The sequence below is a fragment of the Palaemon carinicauda genome, chromosome 10 (genome assembly GCF_036898095.1).
Source record: "Palaemon carinicauda isolate YSFRI2023 chromosome 10, ASM3689809v2, whole genome shotgun sequence".
NCBI lineage: Eukaryota > Metazoa > Arthropoda > Malacostraca > Decapoda > Palaemonidae > Palaemon > Palaemon carinicauda.
In genome coordinates, this window is record NC_090734.1 from 119,737,256 (window position 1) to 119,754,764 (window position 17,509).

Genomic DNA, 17,509 nt, shown 5'->3' on the forward strand with positions numbered 1-17,509 from the left:
CGGGCAATGGAAGAAGAGTCCTTGGAATTTTCCTTCTTCAAGGAAACCCTTGAAGGAGAAAGATCCCGCTTAGACTTCTTCCGTCGCCGGGAAAACCTCTCCCACTGGGAGGTAGACCACTCCCTGCACTCACTGCACACTTTATCTTTATCACACCGTTGACCTCTGCAGAACGGACACAAGGTGTGAGGGTCCGTCTCGACCGCCGACATATAAGTCCCACAAGGGCTGTCAGGTAAACCAGGGCACTTCCGCATGATAAAGAGAGAGGCCAACTTCCAAACACACAAACTGAAAGAAAAAGCAAAATAGATTAAGGCTGTCAATGCGAGGGTGAGAGCAGACACGTCTGACCATCACCCGATCCAAAAGCGAAGAGAATCAGTTCACCGGTGTGTGAGGGGGGAGGGGTAGCTAGCTACCACTCCCCTACCCCCTCGCTAACTAGCGAGAGGGTAGTTAACCCTCGTTAAAAATCTAATGGCTCGTCATTGAGCTACGCCGAAAGGAATACCCTAATTAAATAGCGTGGTTTGTATTTCGGTTACGGAACAAAAATGTTTTAAGAGTTTGCATTCTTTTTTTTTTTGCATTTTACTCTAAATCAAAAAAATATTTCTATCCATAGTGAAGTGACTACAGAATGATTTTTCAGAAATATGTTATTTTCATTAGTAAAATAAATTTTTGAATATACTTACCCGGTGATCATATAGCTGTCAGCTCTGCTGCCCGACAGAAAAACCTAAGGACAAAATACGCCAGCGATCGCTATACAGGTGGGGGTGTACATCAACAGCGCCATCTGTCGAGCAGGTACTCAAGTACTCCATGTCAACACAGAACCAATTTTCTCCTCTGCCCACTGGGTCTCTATTGGGGAGGAAGGGAGGGTCCTTTAATTTATGATCACCGGGTAAGTATATTCAAAAATTTATTTTACTAATGAAAATAACATTTTTCAATATTAAACTTAGCCGGTGATCATATAGCTGATTCACACCCAGGGGGGTGGGTAGAGACCAGCATTACATGTTGACATTATTATGAGCTAAGTATTTTGTATTTCATTTTAGCAGTTATTCAAAATAACAAACATAAAATCAATAAGTACCTGGTAAGGAAGTCGACTTGAACAATTACTCTGCCTTTTTAAGTACGTCTTCCTTACTGAGCCTCGCGATCCTCATAGGATGCTGAGCGACTCCTAGGAGCTGAAGTATGAAGGGTTGCAACCCATACTAAAGGACCTCATCAAAACCTCTAATCTAGGCGCTTCTCAAGAAAAGACTTTGACCACCCGCCAAATCAAGTAGGATGCGAAAGGCTTCTTAGCCTTCCGGACAACCCAAAAACAATAATAAAACATTTCAAGAGAAAGATTAAAAAAGGTTATGGAATTAGGGAATTGTAGTGGTTGAGCCCTCACCCACTACTGCACTCGTTGCTACGAATGGTCCCAGAGTGTAGCAGTTCTCGTAAAGAGACTGGACATTCTTAAGATAAAAAGACGCGAACACTGATTTGCTTTTCCAATAGGTTGCGTCGAATATACTTTGCAGAGATCTATTTTGTTTAAAGGCCACGGAAGTTGCGACAGTTCTAACTTCGTGTGTCCTTACCTTCAGCAAAGCTTGGTCTTCCTCATTCAGATGGGAATGAGCTTCTCGTATTAACAGTCTGATAAAATAGGATAAAGCCTTCTTTGACATAGGCAAAGATGGATTCTTAACTGAACACCATAAAGCTTCAGACGGGCCTCGTAAAGGTTTTAAAATAGAACTTAAGAGCTCTTACAGGACATAAGACTCTTTCTAGTTCATTTCCAACCATACGATAAGTTTGGAATATCGAACGATATTGGTCAAGGCCGAGAAGGCAGCTCGTGTTTGGCTAGAAAACCAAGTTGTAGAACATGTAGCCGTTTCGGATGAGAATCCGATGATCTTGCTGAAGGCATGAATCTCACTGACTCTTTTAGCTGTGGCTAAGCATATCAGGAAAAGAGTCTTAAAGGTGAGATCTTTCAGGGAGGCTGATTGTAGCGGTTCGAACCTGTCTGACATAAGGAATCTTAGTACCACGTCTAAATTCCAACCAGGTGTAACCAAACGACGCTCCTTCGTGGTCTCAAAAGACTTAAGGAGGTCTTGTAGATCTTTATTGTTGGAAAGATCTAAGCCTCTGTGACGGAAGACTGATGTCAACATGCTTCTGTAACCCTTGATAGTGGGAGCTGAAAGAGATCGTTCTTTCCTCAGATATAAGAGAAAGTCAGCTATTTGAGTTACAGAGGTACTGGTCGAGGATACGGATACTGACTTGCACCAGTTTCGGAAGATTTCCCACTTCGATTGGTAGACTCTAAGGGTGGATGTTCTCCTTGCTCTAGCAATCGCTCTGGTTGCCTCCTTCGAAAAGCCTCTAGCTCTCGAAAGTCTTTCGATAGTCTGAAGGCAGTCAGACGAAGAGCGTGGAGGCCTGGTGTACCTTCTTTACGCGTGGCTGACGTAGAAGGTCCACCCTTAGGGGAAGTGTTCTGGGAACGTCTACTAGCCATCGAAGTACCTCGGTGAGCCATTTTCTCGCGGGCCAGAGGGAAGCAACTAGCGTCAACCTTGTCCCTTCGTGAGAGGCGAACTTCTGCAGTACCTTGTTGACAATCTTGAACGGAGGGAATGCATATAGATCTAGATGTGACCAAACTAGTAGAAAGGCATCTATATGAACTGCTGCTGGGTCCGGGATTGGTGAGCAAAATATTGGGAGCCTCTTGGTCATCGAGGTTGCGAAGAGATCTATGGTTGGCTGGCCCCAGGTGGCCCAAAGTCTCTTGCATACATCCTTGTGGAGGGTCCATTCTATTGGAATTATTTGTTCCTTCCGACTGAGACAATCTGCCATGACATTCAAGTTGCCTTGGATGAACCTCGTTACTAGTGAAATATCTAGACCTTTTGACCAGGTGAGGAGGTCCCTTGCGATCTCGTACCATGTCAGAGAGTAGGTCCCTCCTTGCTTGGAGATGTACGCCAAAGCCGTGGTGTTGTCCGAGTTCACCTCCACCACTTTGCCTTGAAGGAGAGACCTGAAGCTTTTCCAGGTCAGACGTACTGCCAGTAGCTTCTTGCAGTAGAAATGCATTGTCCTTTGACTCGAGTTCCATAATCCCGAGCATTCCCTACCGTCTAATGTCGCACCCCAGCCTACGTCCAATGCGTCCGAGAAGAGAACGTGGTTGGGAGTCTGAACAGTCAGGGGAAGACCCTCTCTAAGGTTGATACAGTCCTTTCACCAAGTCAGACCAGACTTTATCTTTCCGGAAACCGGGATCGAGACCGCTTCTAGCGTCTTGTCCTTTTTCCAGTGAAAAGCTAGATGGTATAGAAGAGGACGGAGGTGTAGTCTTCCTAGTGACACAAATTGATCCACGGATGACAGTGTCCCTACCAGACTCATCCACAGCCTGACTGGGCAGCGTTCCTTCTTCAGCATCTTCTAGATGGATAGCAGGGCTGGGGGTTGATCGTCTTGTTCAGCAACGTCCTCATCAGAGGGTTCCTCATCCGAAACTGATGAGGAAACGGCAACGGAGTGGGCAACGTCTGACTCGCTGAATCCGGTCGCACTGGTGGATGCGTGACGGAGCCGGACGCAATATCATGGTACTGCTGCACAGTCTGTGAACTGTCAACAACCATGGGGACGCGAGGAAGTACAGCGTCAACCCGAAACTGTCTAGACTGTCTGGGTTGTGCAGTCAACACCCTACCGGGTTGCTGAGGTTGACGCACTGCGTCACAACAAGTCACCTCTGCTGGTTGTTGAACGTCTTCCTAGTGACACACTGAACGTCAACAACCACCTCCGAGCGTCGCTTAACGTCAACGTGCGACTGGCAACCCACACTGGGTCGCATCGGTGGAGGAACCACCTCAACTGGCAGACGCGAGTAGGATACCTCAGCGTCAACAGGGCGCACAACCAACCGGTAGGAAGGTTGTTGGCCAGAAGGTTCTTCTCCGTATTAAGTCCTCTATCAAGGACACAAGCTTGGACTGCATGTCTTGCAGCAAAGCCCATTTAGGGTCTACGGGAGCAGGTGTGGCAACAGACGGGGTTAGCGACTGAAGCGGAACCATTTACCATCCCTGGAAGCCTTGTTATGTGTGACATAATAGTACAGCAAAACTTCAAAGGCTCGACAAAAGTTGAGAAGTTGACCTGTAAACAACTGGAGCGTCTCCTGGCTAGGCGCCTGGGCGAGTCTACCAGAATTGAGAAGTCTACCTGGGCAGAGGCATGAACTCCCAAGCCGAGAACTTCTCTCGTGTCCTATCAGACTCTCGCTCTAAAAGCCAGATAAAAAGAAGGGAAATCAAAAGGCTGTATCCCTAAAACTCCTCCTGGTGCAAAAACCAGTCGCCTAGCCAACGTAACGCTCTCTAGGAGAGCGAGAGAGCACTAGCTTAACAACAACGGCTTCGAAGTAGCTAGGCCTAGTGTAAGTTCTGGCGTGAGGCGAACGAGGAGCAGCAGTTACAAGATCCGGACGAAGATCCTTAAAAAATCATCATGATTTAATTAAAGTCCATAGGAGGCTAAGCAGCTTAAGGCTCCTCTCCAAATGACAGAGTCCTCAAAGGAATATCAGTAGGAGGGAGAACAGCACTTTCTCATCTATAGGAACCTTGTCCGAGAAAAGCTAGGTTATCTCAGTGAGGGTCTCACTGGTGCATTAGCAGCAGACCAGAAGGCAACGTTATGTAACTGCTTGACAGTCTGTGAACTGTCAAAAACTGAACTGTCAACCACAACAGGTGCGTGAGGACATACAGCACTGGTGCATTAGTAGCAGACCAGAAGGCAACGTCATGTAACTGCTTGACAGTCTGTGAACTGTCAAAAAACTGAACTGTCAACCACAACAGGTGCGTGAGGACATACAGCACTGGTGCATTAGTAGCAGACCAGAAGGCAACGTCATGTAACTGCTTGACAGTCTGTGAGCTGGCAACAACCAAAGCTGTGTGGGGAAGCCTCAACTCCTGACTGACTAGTCTGCTGCGGGCGAGTGGCGGTAACCACAGTGGGTTGCGGAGGCTGACGCACCGTGTCAAAACACGGCAGCTTAACTCCACCCTCCTGTTGTTGTGGTAGCACACGCACGTCAACGGAGGGTCCCGTGCGTCTGTGAACGTCAGCATGCGTCTGGCAGGGTCGACTGCGCATGGGTGGAGGAGCTCTCACAGCTGGAGTGTGGGAGCAGGCAGCCACAGCGTCTGCTGGGCGCACAACCGTGGTAGGTTGTAGGCTAACGGGAGCAGCGTCAACCTTCTCCGCACGATACTCCTGCAAAAAAGATGCTAACTGTGTCTGCATAGACTGTAGCAAAGACCACTTAGGGTCTACAGCAGCAGGTGCGGCAACAGACGGTGTTACTGCCTGTTGCGGTACCGCTTTACCTCTCTTAGGAGGTGTGCAGTCATCGGAAGACTGCAGCGAGTCCGAACTGACCCAGTGGCTACACCTGGGCCGTTGGACTTGCGCGGAAGGGACCGACTTGCACTTAATAAGCTGCGAGACCTTGGTCCAAGGTTTCTTACGAGAAACCTCTTCCGCAGACGAGAAGTAAATGGGCTCTCTCGTCTTTGTGTGGGTGGGGCGATCTTGGGTAGATACGCCCGCAACCACGGAGGGAAAAACGTCTGTTCGTTGATCAAGGCCTGACGAACCCATAAGTCGTTCGACATTACTTCTCCCCTGGGTTTGGGAGCTTGCAAGAGGTCCCGGACTAGGTGAACGACAGGCACGAACAGACGAACCCTCGGACGCAACACTGTAACACTTTGCGCATATCACTTTATCACTTCGATTTTCTGTTTTGCACTTATTTCACTGAAATCGAAACTTTTACTGATTTCTACCTGAAACACGCAATCCTACCCTTCATTAAAAGGTAGTAATTGCGAAAACAGTCGTATAATGCAACAGAAAACATATATAAAGATAAAGAATTCAGTGGCTGGGAAAGAGACTAAACACTAGTTCAAATAAACTACGTTTACAATCTCTCACCGCACATAGCCTGGGAACAAGAATAAAACCCCAGAAACGTTTTACCATCTTCCCCGTACAGCGACTAGGGAGGAGAGTAAAACGAGAACAACGTTACCCGCTTGAACGAAACGTTTTTTTTTTCTCCTCTCTCTCCCTCCGTCTCTAACTCTCTCTCTTTCTCTCTTGATTTCGCACCTGAGAGAAGAGCCCAATTATATATCGTCAAAACATGTTATTTGCTAAAGGAAAAAACTGAAAGGTTTTCCAAATAAAAAGTTCCTTTAATTTAGAATTTAAACCATTTAAGCTAAGAAAGAATGAACGAAACGCCAGAATCGGTTTACTCTAACTGCAAAGTGAAACCGTGATACACTCTCTCTCTATCGTAACAATAGAGCGCATGTTGAACGTCCTGAACGTCAACAACTGCGTAGACTAAAAAAAAACTAAACGTTAGTTCATCTTTGAAAACAGTACGAGACTATCAAAGAAATTCTTTCATAAAACATTCAATTTAAAAAGTTTTAAATTCTTTAAAGGTTAAATACGATATAACGGGCTCAACGTTGATTAACTTCGGTTCCAAGTTAGGACCGCCTACTATCAGGAAAGGTCGCATATAAACAAAACATAAAAATTTATTTTTATATGTTTATAATAAATGGAAAGTTAATCGAAGAGGCCTAATAAAGGCGGAGAGATATAAAATATATAGATCTATAACGTGTTAAGCAAAATTACTAAAAACCTAAACACACTTCCGTCTAAGGGAAGGGTCGGCCATTTAAAAGTGAAAGAGAGTCCATACTCTCTTTGTCACCATAATTAAATCTATCCAAAACGAGTTCAAGTTTTGAAATGAAGATAAAACCCCTGCATAGCGAAAGCTCAAAACTGGAATAGTGTACTTCACCAAATAGTTGTGAAAACAAATCCAGTTAATAACAGCGTATTTAGTAGGTCTTGCCAGTGGCACGACAGAGAGAAAATTGGTTCTGTGTTGACATGGAGTACTTGAGTACCTGCTCGACAGATGGCGCTGTTGATGTACACCCCCACCTGTATAGCGATCGCTGGCGTATTTTGTCCTTAGGTTTTTCTGTCGGGCAGCAGAGCTGACAGCTATATGATCACCGGCTAAGTTTAATATTGAAAATTGATTTGTTATACTACAGTATTCTACTCTAAATTATAGTAAAGCACTGTAATTCTGTGCATAAAACACCTAGGTCTCACTTTAGAGAATGCTTCCTCTGTGATTTGATCACATATGCCAACATAAAAATACACTGAAATACCCCTTACTTAATCATCAATGAAGACTTGAATCGCAAAAGTCTCAGTTGGTTGTGGGGTAAAATGCAAGGATAGCTACATCTCTAAGCTGGGGGATGTAGGGGGCTAGAATAATGCCTCATGTAGGGAATGTCGCCATTAGCTAAAGTGTGTTGCAATTAAGCGTGGTAACATAAACACACTCTAAAATAGCCCTAACACAATCAGGAATAAAGGTTAGAATCCCAAAGATTTTATTAGTTGGCTGAAGAGAGGAGGAGGGGGGATAAAATCAAGGATGGGAAGCCTTAGGTGTGATACTACAACCATGTGTTGTACTCTTTGGCAAGATATATGAATGATTTTAACTTCCACTAGGTTTATATTTGTAAATGACACACCTGGCATATTTTGACGTTTAGCAAATGTCATCGTAGTGAAGGGGTTAATGTATTCCAGTACTGTACCTATATGTACATATCTCTTTCAGAGATAAGCTCTAAGTAAATCCTTAAAGATAAGAGATAAATACAAACTTTTATAATAAATATCCCCTCACTTTTCTTTTTCATATCTGATTTCCTTGCCCTCATCCACTTCTGACAGCATCTCAACAGTTCTCTCAGCTTGTAGCTGAGCTTTAACAGCTTCCTTTTCTACAATTTGTTCTTGGAGAACCTGGAAAAGTTATCCAAACATGTAAAGTTCCCTTAAAATTCAAAAAAGTCTAGCTAAGTGTCTGTAGCTATGCAATCCTTATAATTATAAATCAAACATTCAAGCCTCAGTAAATAATAATTCTTTGGCAATATGGATCAATCCATTCTAGGGCGGTAAGTTATCAGGCTTGAATTCAAATCAGTGACCTTGAGTAATTTCTATAAGCTTATACGATAATAGTGAATAAAACCACTGCATTATAAAGATCTCACGTTGAGCTATGACCTAAGCCTACAGATTTTGTAAGATCTATTCCAGACTGTGCTTCAAAGCATTTAGGAAGTTAATATTGGGTAAAGTCATTGAAATAATTGTTTCCATTCATATTCTTATAACACGTTAGCATTTGGTTTTCATCAATGTAGAACTTGAAGCTAACAAACAGGGTCCTATTATCTACCTTAGAAGTGGTAAGGCTAATTATTATTTGCAAATAACAATGAATAATCTCTAACACCAATGGGTGGTTCTTTCTTAATATATTTATCGATAAGGTAAATAGAATGCTACTAAGTACACTTCCTTGAGGGACACAATTTTCCAATATACATAAGGTTTAAAAGGTGCCATCTATTTGACTTGGAGCATTCTAGTTTGATTGTGTAAGAAGTTGGGTATGGGAATTGGTAAGTAACATCCAAAGTTTTTATCTTAATATGCTTTTAGGATATGGTTCATTATCTCTAAAAAGTGTCATGATCTTTGGATATTAAAGAAAATAGCTATGGTGATCTGGATACATAAAAGAGCAACAAATTACTAAAATATAAAATCAATTACAAATACAAAAACAAATACTCACTCTTAGAATTTCCAATTTCTTAGCATACTTCTCAGCATTTGATATCGCATCAGACAGACATTCTTCTTTCCCATACCATTCTAATAAATTAGCATATTCCTGGTCTTTCATCTGAGAAAAAAAAATAGAAAAAGGCTTCCTTTATTCATAACAAACAACAATTTGCAATCTCAAGCAACATAAATCTAATATATAAAAAAAAAACTTTTACTGAACTAAATATATTTTTTATACATACTATGTAATCATACTTAAGCTCGCACCAACAATCTCCAATGTATCCACTCTCATGTTCTTTTTTTCTTGCAGAGGAGTATGGTAACACAATAATACATGCACCATATGGACTCCCAGGTACCTTTCAAATACCAAACTCATATTTCAAGGAATAGGCTACAGAAATAAGAATGTGAGACTCACTATACAATCAATGGATTTGATTCTTCTTTAATCATAGTAGAGGCCTTCAAAGTTAAATAAAATGCTTACATTGTGAAGGTCTTGACTAAGTCCCAAGAGGGTTCTTACCATATATTTTACATAATTGCTAGTACCCCTGAAGTGAATGTCTCTTTAGAAGGCAATAAATGACAAGGCATGAAAAATGATATTTTAATTATAAAATAAATTTTTGAATATACTTACCCGGTGAATATATAATAGCTGAGCCTCCGGCGGCTCGACAGAAAAACACACAAAAACTCGCGAGCGATCGCTATGAAGGTTGCGGGTGTGCCCACTAGCGCCAACTATCGGCCAGATACCGCATATACATGTAAACAGACCCAATTTTTCTCATCCCGCTGGGTCTCTATCGGGGAGGAAGGGGGGGCCTTTAATTTATATATTCACCGGGTAAGTATATTCAAAAATTTATTTTATAATTAAAATATCATTTTTAAATATTTAACTTAGCCGGTGAATATATAATAGCTGATTCACACCCATGGTGGTGGGTAGAGACCAGAGTTAATTAAGTTTACAGCGTATATGCTTAGAGTTTTTGACAGTTATATCATAACAAAACCCAAATATATAAAGGTATCTGGTAAGGAAGTTGACTTAGACGATTACTCTGCCTTATTAGTCTGTCTTCCTCACGAAGCCCAGCGATCCTCTTAGGATGCTGAAAGACTCCCAGGAGCTGAAGTATTAAGGGCTGCAACCCATACAACAGGACCTCATCAAACCCCTAATCTGGGCGCTCTCAAGAAATGACTTTGACCACCCGCCAAATCAAACAGGATGCGAAAGGCTTCTTAGCCTTCCGTACAACCCAAAAAACAATATTAAAAACATTTCAAGAGACAGATTAAAAAAGGATATTGGAATTAGGGTAATGTAGTGGTAGAACCCTCACCCACTACTGCACTCGCTGCAACGAATGGACCCAGTGTGTAGCAGTCCTCGTAAAGAGTCTGGACATCTTTTAAGTAAAATGACGCGAACACTGACTTGCTTCTCCAAAAAGTCGCGTCCATAATACTTTGCAGAGATTTATTTTGCTTGAAGGCCACGGAGGTTGCTATAGCTCTAACTTCGTGCGTCTTAACCTTAAGCAAACATCGGTCTTTCTCATTCAAGAGAGAATGAGCTTCTCGTATTAAAAATCTGATAAAATATGACAAAGCATTCTTTGACATAGGCAATGATGGTTTCTTAACTGAGCACCATAATGCCTCAGATTTACCTCGTAATGACTTAGTACGAGCTAAATAGAACTTAAGAGCTCTAACAGGACATAATACTCTTTCCAGTTCGTTGCCTACGATCTCTGATAAGCAAGGAATATCAAAAGATTTAGGCCAAGGACGAGAAGGCAGTTCAATTTTTGGCCAGGAAACCAAGTAGAAGTGAACAAGTGGCTTTTTCTGTAGAAAACCGATGTTCTTACTGAAGGCATGAAGTTCACTGACCCTTTTAGCCGAAGCCAAGCACACTAGGAAAAGTGTCTTGAGGGTGAGATCCTTCAGGGAGGATGAATGTAATGGCTCAAACCTGTCTGACATGAGGAACCTTAGGACCACGTCTAAGTTCCATCCAGGAGTTGCCAAACGACGTTCCTTAGAGGTCTCGAAAGACTTAAGGAGATCTTGGAGATCTTTATTGTTGGAAAGATCTAAGCCTCTATGTCGAAAGACCGAAGCCAACATGCTCCTGTAGCCCTTAATCGTGGGAGCTGAAAGGGAGCGAACCTTTCTCAGATGTAAAAGAAAATCTGCGATTTGGGCTACAGAGGTACTGGACGAGGACACAGATGCTGACTTGCACCAGTCTCGAAAGACTTCCCACTTCGACTGGTATACTCTAATGGTGGAAGCTCTCCTCGCTCTTGCAATCGCACTGGCTGCCTCATTCGAAAAGCCTCGAGCTCTTGAGAGTCTTTCGATAGTCTGAAGGAAGTCAGACGAAGAGCGGGGAGGCTTTGATGGACATTCTTTACGTGGGGCTGACGTAACAGATCTACCCTTAGAGGAAGACTTCTTGGAAAGTCTACCAGCCATTGAAGTACCTCGGTGAACCACTCTCTCGCGGGCCAGAGGGTAGCAACCAACGTCAACCTTGTCCCTTCGTGAGAGGCGAACTTCTGCAGTACCTTGTTGACTATCTTGAATGGTGGGAATGCATATAAGTCCAGAAGAGACCAATCCAGTAGAAACGCGTCTATGTGGATTGCTTCTGTATCTAGGACTGGAGAGCAATAGATTGGTAACCTTTTGGTCAACGAGGAGGCAAAGAGGTCTATGGTGGGTTGACCCCAAGTAGCCCAAAGACTCTTGCCCACGTCCTTGTGGAGGGTCCATTCCGTGGGTATCACCTGACCCCTCCGACTGAGACAGTCTGCCAAGACGTTCAAGTCCCCCTGGATGAATCTCGTCAACAGGGAGATGCCTCGATTTCTTGACCATAAGAGAAGGTCCCTTGCGATCTTGAGCAGCGTGAAGGAGTGTGTGCCTCCTTGCTTGGAGATGTACGCCAAAGCTATGGTGTTGTCTGAGTTGACCTCTACCACTTAGTTTCGAAGAAGCTTTCGAATATCATCAAGGCCAAGTGGACTGCTAATAGCTCCTTGCCGTTGATGTGCATGCTCTTCTGACTTGAGGTCCACAGACCCGAGCATTCCCGACCGTCCAGGGTCGCAACCCCAACCCAAATCCGACGCGTCTGAGAACAACACGTGGTTTGGGTTCTTGACTGCTAGGGATAGTCCCTCTCTCAGACTGATATTGCTGTCCCACCATTTCAGGCATGCCTTTACTGGTTCGGAGACTGGGAATGATACCGTCTCTAACGTCTTGTCCTAGTTCCAGTGAGAGGCTAGATGGAACCGGAGAGGCAGAAGGTGTAGTCTCCCTAGTGAGACAAACTGCTCCAGGGATGAGAGAGTCCCTACGAGACTGTTCCAACTCCTGACTGAACAAACGTTCTCTTTTCAGCATTAGTTGGACTTCGAGCAGGGCTTGTTCTATTCGGGTGGCAGACGGAAAAGCCCGAAAAAAAACTGGACTGCGAATCTCCATCGCCAAATATAGAATAATCTGGGATGGGATCAGTTGGGACTTTTAGGTTGACCAAAAGTCCCAACTCCCTGGCCAGACTCAACGTCCAATGTAGATCCTGCAGACAGCGAAGACTGGACGATGCTCTGAGAAGCCAGTCGTCCAAGTACAGGGAGGCTCGGATCCCCGATAGATGGAGGGATTTTGCCACATTCCTCATGAGCCTCGTAAACACGAGAGGAGCAGGACTGAGGCCAAAGCACAGGGCTCGAAACTGGTACCCCACATTCCTGTAAACAAACCTCAAAAACGGTTGGGAATCCGGGTGTATAGGAATGTGGAAGTATGCCTCCTGAAGGTCGAGAGAGACCATCCAGTCGCCTTTCATTAATGCTGTCAAGACAGCCTGGTAGACTTCATCGTGAAGTTTGTCTTGACAATGAACACATTGAGCGCACTTGCCTCTTACGTACTCCTGCAGTGAACATGGCTGCCAGATCATTGGAGCCATCCCTGAGGGACTTGTTCCTGCAGAGAACGTGGCTGTCAGATCATTGGAGCCATCCCTGAAAGCCTTGTTTATGCATGACATAATTGTACAGCAAAACTTCAAACGCTCGAAAAAAACTCCTAACAGGAGATGGTCTAGCTCTGAAGTCGACCATAAAATCTTGGAGCGTCTCATGGCCAGGCGCCAGGGAGAGTCTATGAGGTTTGAGAAGTCTATCTGGGCAGAGGCAGGAACTCCCAAGTCGAGAACTTCTCCCGTGTCATATCAGACTCTCGCTCTATAAGCCAGCTTAAAAGTAGGGAAAGCAAAGGCTGTCTCCCCCAAACTCCTCCTGGTGATTAACCAGTCGCCTAGCAAACGTAAAGCTCTCTTAGAAGAGCGAGAGAGCACTAGCTTATAAAACAACGGCTTCGAAGTAGCTAGGCCTAGTGTAAACTCTGACGTTTAGGCGAACGAGGAGCAGCAGTTACAAAAAGATCCGGACAAAGATCCTTAAAAATCAGCATGATTTATTTAAAGTCCATAGAGGGCTGAGCAGCTTTAGGCTCCTCTCCGTCTGACAGAGTCCTCAAGGGAATATCAGTAGGAGGGGGATCAGCAACTTCCTCATCTGAAGGAACCTTGTCCGACAATAGCCGAGTCTCAAGCAAGGGAGAGACCTGCCGTGGTGGCAATGCTTGACAAGCAGAGTCCACACGCAAAGGAGCAACAGTAGCAGTCAAGGACGCTATGTCATGTAACTGCTTAAAGGACTGACCAGTAACAACAACAGGTGCGGGAGGACGTTCGACGTCAACTCGAGACTGCCTTGACTGCTTAGACTGAGCAGTCAAAACAACTCTTGACTGCGGTGCTTGACGCTCAACGTCAAAACAAGTCAACTATGCTGGTTGGTGAACGTCCTGAACGTCAACAAGAGCAAGCGGCAGCGGCTGAACGTCCACAAGCGGCTGAACGTCCACAAGCGACTGAGAGTCAACACGGGACTGCATCGAGTGAGGCTCTACAAAACACGATTGACGTGACTTTGTAACGTCAATGTCAACAGGACGAGCAAAGGCTCGTTTGGGCGGCTGACGGCCAAGATCTCGATCAGCTAAGCGGCGAGGATCATCGTGAACCTGCTCAACAGAATAGTCCTCCATAAGAGAGGCAAGCTTATTCTGCATGTCTTGCCGTACAACCCATTTAGGATCAACGGGAATGGTTGCGGTAAGAGACGAGGGTAACGTCTGTGACTGCAAAACCTTGCCTACAAAAAGACTCTCGGAGCCTGTGTTACGCTTTTGTTTAGGCGGCAAGCAGTCTTCCGATGACTGCATAGGGTCAGAGCTGTCCTAATGGCTAAAACCAGGACGCTGGACCTGTCCTGAAAGGACTGACTTTTGCTTAAAGGGCCTCGAAACCTTTTTCCACGGTTTCTTATGCGAAAAGCCTTCGGATGACGAGGAGAAAATCGTCTCGCTCGTCTTATGGTAGGGGCGGTGTTGATGAGACACGCCTGAACCATAGAGGGGACGTCTGTTCGCTGATCAAGTCCTCTCGAACCCATAAGTCGTACGACATTACTTCTCCCCTGGGCTTGGGAGCTTGCAAGAGGTCTCGGACTAGGCGAACGACAGGCACGAACAGACGAACCCTCGGTCGCAACACTGATAACACTTTGCGCAATTATCACTTTATCACTACGATTTTCTGTTTTGCACTTACTTCACTGAAATCGAATTTTTCAACAATTCACATTAGGTATGAATAAAACTGATTTCTACCTGAAGCACGCAATTCTACCCTCATCAAAAGGTTATAATTGCGAAATCAGTCGTATAACGTAAGCACATTAATACAAGCAAAAAACAGTAAACATATATTAAGATAAAAAGATCAGTGGCTGGGAAGGAGACTAAACACTAGTTCATTCAAAACTACGTTTTCAATCTCTCACCGTACAGTGCTTGGGACGAGAATAAAAACTAAAAACGTTTTATCCTTTCTCCCCGTACAGAGACTAGGGACGAGAGTAAAAAACTGACTCGAGAACAACGTTACTCGCTTGGGACGAGAATAAAGATCGGAACGTTCTCTCTTCCTCCTCTCTCTCTCTCTCTCTCTCTCTCTCTCTCTCTCTCTCTCTCTCTCTCTCTCTCTCTCTCTCTCTTGATTTCGCACCGAAGAGAAGAGCCCACTTATCTTTCGTCAATAAACAGGTTATTTGACCAAAGGAAAAAACTGAAAGGTTTTTCAATTAACAAGTTCCTATAAAATAGTATTTAAAACATTTAAGTTTGAAAGAAGAATGAACAAAACGTCAGAATCGATTTACTCTTTCTGCAAAGTGAAACCGTGATTCTCTCTCTCTCTATCGTAACGATAGAGCGCAAACTGCGTAGCATAAATAAACTAAACGTTAGTTCATCTTTGAAACAGTACGAAGACTATTCAAAGAAAATCTTTCATAAAATATCTACTAAAAAAAATTCATTTAGTAAGTTTTAAATCATTTGCTCTGTAAAAGTTATTTACGATTGAAAGGGCTCAACGTTGTTTAACTTCGGTTTCCAAGTTAGGACCGCCTACTCTCGGATTAGAGGAGGAATAGGAAAGGTCGCATATAAACAAATCATTAAAATTTATCTTGATGTTTATTATAAATGGAAAGCTAATCGAAGAGGCCTAATAAAGGCGGTTGAGATATAAAATATATAGAGGAAAATCTATAATTAACCACAACAATTTATAACGTGATAAGATAATTGCTAAAAGCCTAAAACACACTTCCGTACTAAGGGAAGGGTCGGCCATTTAAAAGTCAAAGAAAGTCCAAAAAACAATCCAAAGTCATCAAAAATTAAATCTATCCAAAAACGAGTTCAAGATTTAAGTTGAAGATAAAACACCTGCACTGCGAAAGCTCAAACCAAAAGGAAGTACTTCACCAAATATGTTGAGAAAACTCCAGGTTATACAGCGAGTATTGATACGTCTTGTCGTTAACGCCGACAGAGAAAAATTGGGTCTGTTTACATGTATATGCGGTATCTGGCCGATAGTTGGCGCTAGTGGGCACACCCGCAACCTTCATAGCGATCGCTCGCGAGTTTTTGTGTGTTTTTCTGTCGAGCCGCCGGAGGCTCAGCTATTATATATTCACCGGCTAAGTTAAATATTTAAAAATTATGAAGGCAAGGTCCTTTCCAAATGTCATACCAGCCCTCAAGCTACTACTGGCTCCAAAAATCAATTGGGGTGCTTCAAGCTACTTGTTGAAAAAACTTGCAAATTTGTCTCTCTGTAATCTATTCGCACATTCTTAGTGTATCGAATATTTTATTCTCCCTTTCCATAAAATTTTCATATTTTGCAAGACCCACAAACACCATTGCTTAAATTTCTTTCACATTTTAGACCAGCAAAAGTTAAAAAGTTCTATAATTTGATTAGGTTGGTGGTAATATCAAATATTCTAAAAGTAATTTGCCTTTTTCTTAAGGCCTCGATCACCCTCTGGGAACCAATATTTTTCCAAAAAATCTAATTTGAGTTGTTCATGGATTTATATTCTTTAACTATCCGAGCATACAGCACAAAGTTTATTTGAACATTCCATGGGAATTTTCATTGGTCATATGGCTTTAAAGGGATATGGGTGTAACTGGGGAGTAACCTATTTAGAGGACGAAGCACGAGAATATGCCTTAAGCTGTCTGTCTGAAATACTGTTTATTCCTGCATGTTTTTTTCAGAATTTTTGTTTCATTTCATGCCTGAAAATCTAGTGATGTCTGGCATCTGTACATCACTTTGCTCACTCAAGGCAAGGCTGAGACACACCACCAGTAGATTAAGAAAGGCAACCATTGCTGGTAAAACAAAACCCCTTTCCAATGATTTGACATTGTGATAACACCCCCAGCAGTGAGGCTATAAAAGCTGAGAGAGAGAGAGAGAGAGAGAGAGAGAGAGAGAGAGAGAGAGAGAGAGAGAGAGAGAGAGAGAGAGAGAGAGAGAGAGAGAGAGAGAGAGAGAGAGAGAGAGAGAGAGAGAGAGAGAGAGAGAGAGAGAGAGAGAGAGAGAGAGAGAGAGAGAGAGAGAGAGAGAGATTATTTGGGATTATTTGCTTCTCTTCTCTCCACAAGTTCAAGAACTTGTTGGATCTCTGTAATGGTTTTGGGGCCGATTCCTTGGATCTTCTCCTCGACCCTTCACACCTGCATTGGGAGACATAGCCCCGATTATCCCTTTTCATTTCCTCTGTTCTATGGGATTGAATTCAGCTTATACTTACAGTACAGCTACAGCAACTTAGATTCGAGGATTCCTCTCCTGCTCTCTGTTTCTGTCGGCCTACTCTCCCTCGGGACTTGTACAAGCAACCTCAGCCCTCTATCCGCAGGATCCTTCTCTGGAGAGGCTTATATGACCAACCCTTAGCTTGACATCAGTCTTGTTCGTCAACCCTCTGACAATGACACTCACCCTCAGCCTGAATTTTCCCATTGGCCGATGTGCTTCTCTAGGGATGTCTCCTTTCTCATCCTCGAGTTAGGTTTGCCCAGTAGTGGGTAATTCTCTCCTTCAAGTTCAGAGTACAGTACTCATTTCTTTCCGAAAAGGACAGAATCAGCAGCTCAGCTACAAGAGCAT

The 17,509-nt window shown here is 43.6% G+C and overlaps 1 protein-coding gene across 9 annotated transcripts in view; it reads right to left on the minus strand.

Annotated features, from left to right (window-relative positions):
* LOC137648718 (meiosis-specific nuclear structural protein 1-like) overlaps positions 1-17,509 on the minus strand; it is a 171,340-nt gene that overhangs the window by 119,747 nt on the left and 34,084 nt on the right. For all 9 annotated transcript variants that reach the window (XM_068381766.1, XM_068381769.1, XM_068381768.1 and 6 more), the window contains exons 4-5: positions 8,858-8,968; positions 7,895-8,013 (exon numbers count right to left, since the gene is read on the minus strand). In XM_068381766.1, the coding sequence (XP_068237867.1) occupies positions 7,895-8,013; positions 8,858-8,968 (230 nt within the window). The remainder of the gene's footprint in view (positions 1-7,894; positions 8,014-8,857; positions 8,969-17,509) is intronic.